At 38.6% G+C, this 6,465-nt stretch overlaps 1 protein-coding gene across 1 annotated transcript; it reads left to right on the top strand.

Moving 5' to 3' along the window:
• Positions 1–679: 679 nt before the first annotated feature.
• Positions 680–1,486, top strand: LOC113306112. The gene has a single exon (XM_026555089.1). It carries the CDS (start codon positions 680–682, stop codon positions 1,484–1,486), a length of 807 nt encoding a protein of 268 aa, XP_026410874.1.
• Positions 1,487–6,465: the final 4,979 nt, after the last annotated feature.

Below are 6,465 nucleotides of genomic sequence, written 5' to 3'. Positions count from 1 at the left end.
GACATTCTTCAGAGCACATGAAAATGCACTTTCTTAAGTGGGATTGGTTCCTTACTAGCAAAGCTAAGGGCGGACTGGGGCTGAGATCTTTAGAAGATTTGAATAAGGCTTTGGTGGAAAAATTGGCATGGAGATTCTTACAACACCCAGACTCTCTGTGGAGCAGAATATTACATGCTAAATATTTACGAGATATTTCTTTATGAGCAGCAAAGAAGCCACGAAGATGCACATCCACTTGGGCTGCTATGCTGAGTATTAGATCTCAGTTAAAGGAAGGCTACAACTAGTTAATTGGGAATGATAATAAGGTCAGAGTATGGACTGATCCCTGGATTCCGAGTTTAACTGGGAATACCCCTACTCTATCTACTACACATAATGTGCTGAACATTCAATTTGTAAGGGATTTGTTGAATCCAGAAGGTACTGCCAGGAGTGTTGAGTTAGTGCGACAAGTTTTTGAACCGTTTGAAGCTGAGCAAGTTCTCAAAATCTGCATTTTCAATGGGGATAGACTTATTTGGACACCTACTACACATGGTGATTTTTTGGCTCAATCATATTAAAAACTGCTAATCACCAGTGCATGTGAGTCTTCTTTACTGAATGATGATACTTTCCTTTGGAAAAATTCTGGGATGTGAAGAAGATAGCTCCAAAAAATCTTAAACTTCGCATGGAGAGTGATGCATGGGGGATTTGGATTTTAAACAAAATTGGGAGGTTCATTGAAGGTGTGCCCACTGATTGTCGATTATGTGATAATGGTCCGGAGTCTGTCTCACATTTGTTTCTCTATTGCCATGTTGCTCAAGTTGTTTTATTTGCTTGTCCTCTAAACCTGAGGTTACATAACATCAATATGGGTTCTGTGAAAGAGTTGCTGGCCTCATGGATTTTGGTGCGAGATAACAACTATACATTCAACTTAGGAGTATGTATGTTGTGGGCTGTTTGGAGAGGCAGAAATGATTCAGTCTTTGAGCATAAACCTATTAATATCCAGTCTACTATAGCACATAAGATATACTGGTTTAGTATGTTCTATTATTATGAGGAGGGGTCTGATGTTCAAGCCACAGTCCCTATTCAGACCTTTACTGCCACTGTTAAGAATCAGCGATGGATACCCCCTCTTGAAAATATGATAAAACTGAATGTAGATGCAGCATGGCGGACAAATAGATCTTCTTATGCAGTGGTGGGAAGAAATCAGGCTGGGAAGTTCTTATGTGCACAGGCGGATGTAGCTGATTACCAGAGTCCTCTACTCGCAGAAGCTTCAGGGTTCTTGCTAGCTATCAGGCTTGCCGCGGATATGAAGTTCAATAGAATTGTCATTGAAGGGGACTCTCAAAGAGTAGTTCTTGCATTAAATGGAGTAACTCTCAATGTCCTTTGGAGGCTACTTCGGTATATTGATCAGATCAAATTGATGGTTAGTAAATCTGATCAGGTGGTATTTTCGTTCGTTCTGCGATAGGAAAATGAAGTTTCACGTGTACTTGCTGCCTATGCTATCAGGCATAATGTTCACCGACGGTGGATATCTTTTCAACCTCCTTGTACTTCTTCTTGTCTTTCTATGGAAGAAATCGATGATATCTTCTGGTTAAGTGTTTTTGTTTTTCTTTTGTTTGTCCGCTGGTTTTAGCAGTCTGTAATAATAAATAAATAAATATATTGATTTATGTTGTACGAGTAGTTTCGGTTTTAGTCTTACTCTTGTGAAGGGCGATGGCTAAGATTATGTAACCTTTCTTTGGTAAAGGTTGTTTTGATGATATTGATTATGTGGCAGGAAATAACATACACAAGGGAAGAGTTCTACTTTGAACTTGCGTTTAATGATATATCTTTCTGGGGTGTAGTTGTGGAAATTGAGGAAAAATTCCCTTATAAGTAACCAGATCGATTCTAGTTTCTATTATTGAAGTTAGAGAACAATTGCGTTGGTTAATCGTTTTCTTGATAAGATCTAAGTTAATTCTTATCTTAGTTTTTGCTTATCTAATTAGGTATAATTACCGTTGTGTTATTGGATCCTGATAAGTAACTAATTTAATATTGATATTAGAGAAATTAGAAAAAATTACTTCGGGTAATCATTCCTTGGTAAGATCCTATATCTTTGGTAGTTTCAGGTTTAGCATTGCTTATCAAAAGTGGCATGTTAGACATCCCATTCTCTTAGACTCTCACAGGTTGTATCGAGTACTTATGAACTTAAGAGGTCTTTGTGAAATAATTGTTGTCTTTTTTGTACCTTTGTCATTTTTGTGACAAATAAAGGGAGAAATATATAAAGTATTAGCTGATTTACAATTATTCGTGAAAGGATATATACATGATGAAAAATATTTATCTAAACATAAAAGGGTAAAACATTGATCGGGGAGGAGGGGGATACCATATTGGCTTGTATACATACTACAGAATTAAATAACAAATATGCTCAAATTGAATATATACCTAGCTCTCATTTTGGGGGAGTAAAGTTATTGTAATTAAATGCTTCAACATCAACATTTATCTTTGAATATTTGTAGGACTTTACGCCGGTGGAACTTGGAATCAAACGTACGAAGATAGAGTTAAGAGATTGTTATGTAATATAATATTTTTGCAAAGAGTTCTTGTATTATCTATATGTAAAGAGTTTTTTCAATAACCTTTCTAAAGGAGGATATTATTTGAGCATTTCTCAGTTGAACCCACCATGCGTCAGAATGTCAATTTTAGTTGTCATATTTTAGTTCCAAAACTCGAAGTTGCTTGATTTGATTACTATGGTAAATTTCGCTAGGTTAGACTAAGAATATGGAAATGTTAAGACTTGCTCTTGTTACTCTGAATAATCTGAAGTCGTTAGTATCAATGAACACATCATCCTTCATTTCTGTTAGAGTACTGCTCGGTCGAACTCGCAAGCGTTGCTATCTCAAACTTGTTTGTCAAGTTTAGTTGCCAAAATTATAAGTCTTGATTTCTAATCTATATATAACTAAGTCTCGGATTAGGATAGTAAGTGTAGTTGAGCATTAGACCTTGGCAGGCCCGGAAACGTGTATAAAAATGATGCGATAAAAACGCGGGCCTACAGTAATACCGCAAGTGCACGGTCGTCAGTTGTAGCTCGTGCAAGTACGGGTCGATCCACAGAGATCGGGTGTGTTTCGGAAGTGTTTTAGCTAATTGGGTTCCTAGATTTGCTTTGGGCTTAGAAGCCCTTTGGAAGTGTTGGGCTTAATGTACTATTGGGTTTGAATGCCCTTTGAATGGATTTGGCTTAGTGGGTTTGTTAAACATAAAATGAACTGAGCCTGGGCTCAGTTATATTTAAAGTGCAAATGGGCTTTGGTTCTTTGTTTAAGCTTTGGGCTCAATCTCACCTGAACAGTGAAATGGCCTTTTACAGTAATTGGGCTTGGTATTTGAGAGTTGGGCTTAACAGAGAACTAGGCTTTGGCCTTGACTATGAATTTGACTTGGGGCCTTACTGAACTGGGCTTTGATTTTGGTCTTACAGTTGGGCTCAGATTGTGCTCTGGGCTTTTGGAAGTGAGCTGTGGAGAGCAAAGCAATCAGCAGCAATGCAACAGCCCAGAGAAGTGGATTGGCAGCGGCAGCTGCAGAGAGGCAAGAAGCAGTGCAGCAGGCACCAGCAGCAGCAACCTGGTAGAGTAACAGGCACCAGCAGCAGCACACCAGAAGAAGTGGCAGCAGCACAGAAAATGCACAGCAGTGCAGTAACAACAGAGCTGCAGCAGCAGCTGCAGCTGCTCAAGCAGTGAACAAAAAGCAAAGCAGGGGTGCAACAGAGTTGCAGGGCAGGGGGGAACAATCAAGGTAAAAGCAAAACAAAGCAAGAACAAAGCTAAACTAAACAGTTGAAGAATGAATTGTGGTTGAGAATGAAGTAGATTATGGATGGGAACTAGGGGTTGAATTCACTCTAATTTTTACTGTGTATTCTCCTATAGAAAGTTAAACACAACTATGGTATTATTTCCAAAGCACTAATTGTCTTTCTACAGCACAACTAGTCAAGGGATTATGAATTCAGCTTGAGTTGCAGCTTATCAGCAGCTCATGAACCTAACTACAAAGCATACTTGGCATACATTGTGAAAGTGAGGTGATGATGAGCTAAGTTCAAGTTTTTCCTAAACTTGTTTAGCCTTCTAGAGCAATATATTCAGTGTACTACACGATAAGACATTAGAGATTCATCAAGTCCCTAGCATGGTGGTTTAGAACATGACAAACATCATAACAGTGAGTAACAATGAATAGAAAGTCTAACATGAACACACACAAACAAACATTGAACTGAAATTAACATGTGAACACAAACATCTAACACACTAACAGGATGCAAATACAATTATAACAAGAACACAAGCATTACAGGAATATCACACATTTAGACATTAACAGTGCAATTTGACATTGGAATTAACCTAACCCAAATTGGGTGGAAACTTGGCTAGTCCAAGAACAAGTTTTTCATTCTACAGCACCTCCCTTTTATACCCAAATTAACAAATTAGGGTTTCAACACATTTTCCCCAAATCAGAAAATTAGGGCAATTTTAAATTACCTAAATTTGCTTACATTCTCCCAAAATTGGCTCGACCCATGCTTTGTACTGGCTTTACGCTGCTCGAAATCCCCTATTCTTCGTCTTCTTTGCACTGCAACCCTATCTTGGAGCGAAACCCTAAGCCTGCCTCTCTTAATCTTAGCACCTATGTGAGAAGACGCTACGAGGGAGAGAGATAGACTAGGGGTTCGATAGGTCTCTTGGTCGGCTGGTTGTGGTGGTGGTGGAGCTCGAGGTCTGGTGGTGGCAGTGGAGTTGCAGGCGATGGTGGTTCTGGAAATGGTCGGGTGGAGAAGATGAGTTCGATGTTTTGGGAAGGAGGGAGTGTTTTGGGTGGTAGTATAGGTTTTGGAGCTAGGGTGTGAAGCGGGATCATCTGGTTCGATGTTTGGCGAGCTGAGCTGCTGGATATGGAGATGGTAGGTAGATCGGACGGCTAAGAGAGAAGCAGTTTGTAGCGACCGTTGGATGTGTAACACAACGAAGTCAACGGTGCTAGATTAGGTTAGGTGCTGTAGTGTTGGGCGGAATCATCGGGATTTGATGCACAGTGATGAGGTGACCGCTGGATGACAAAATGGATCCAATCTGACGGCTCTCATGGAAATGGGTATGGATAAAGGAAATGGATTTGGGTAAGGGTTTTGGGCCTTGGGTATGCCAAGCCCATATCTTCTTTAAGAACAATTCTTCCTTCTTGAGCCCATTCCTAGCTTTTTGGTCTTGCGCGCAACATTCTTCGCGGCTTCCTTGCGTAATTCCTCCCGGCTTTTCACTACTTTTCTGCTCTTTTTGCTCCGCACTTCATCCAGATTTTATTTGTTACCTAAGAATGCAAAATTAAGTAAGAAAAATATTTATTCTTGAAAACAATGAAAATACAGAATATGGGATAAAATGTAGAATTAATGCGCAAAAGATGAGTTAAATGCCAACAAAAAGGGATAAATATATACAATATTTGGCACTCATCAAATACCCCCAAACCTGAATTTTACTTGTCCTCAAGTAAAACAAAACTAAGGAAATCCTAACTATACCACTGTCGCTGGTCTCTCGAATGCATTTAGCGTATGCACTAAGCCTTTTAAACCACTAAGTGTCCCTAGTGGACGAGTTGAAGTCTCGTGAAGGTTTACCAGAGGTGTGCCTACAAAACCTAAGGACAAAATATGAGCTCAGATTCCATCAAACGTGACATGTGCAAAACAGTTAAGCTCACAGCAAAATGGAGATGTCAATCTAGCTATCAAGGCACAATCCTAGCACTGATAACAAATAAGGACATGTGATAAGAGTGTAAAGTGTATCTACACATGTGTAAAGAAAGATCTGAAGTCATGACTACTAATCACCAAGAGATAGTTTCTCAGGCTAAGAACTGAGGTCGAAATCTAGCTAGCTGTCCGGACTTTACGAGAATTGTGAATGAGTTGGAGGTATTTCACAATTCTCGCGTTGTACATCAATGGCATACACCCTCCTTGCTTATTACAAAGAAACAACAAAAAGACTATTTACATGACTCTTATTTACATTGACAAATCTTTTTATTTTTGGAACAAGAGATGATGGAATTGATAAAACTTGATTTTTTTTTTTTTTTTTTTTTTTTTTTTTTTTTTTTTTTTTTCTGAATATACATCTTTTTTTTTTTTTTTTTTTTTTTTTTTTTTTTTTTTTTTTTTTTTTTTTTAACAAGGAAACACTTTTGATACATACAAAAGGAAACAAAAGATTACATGACACTTTGCAAGAGGTAGCCCTTTTTGATGCACCCAGTTAAATTCGATGGTTGTTTTCTTAATGTAACCTCCACCTTCTATCCCAACCAACCAAAGAACAAGCTAGTCAA

Source organism: Papaver somniferum, chromosome 8 (assembly GCF_003573695.1).
Source record: "Papaver somniferum cultivar HN1 chromosome 8, ASM357369v1, whole genome shotgun sequence".
NCBI classification, from domain to species: Eukaryota; Viridiplantae; Streptophyta; class Magnoliopsida; order Ranunculales; family Papaveraceae; genus Papaver; species Papaver somniferum.
The sequence above is the reverse complement of the archived record's forward strand: the minus strand, read 5'-3'. Positions and strand labels throughout refer to the sequence as shown.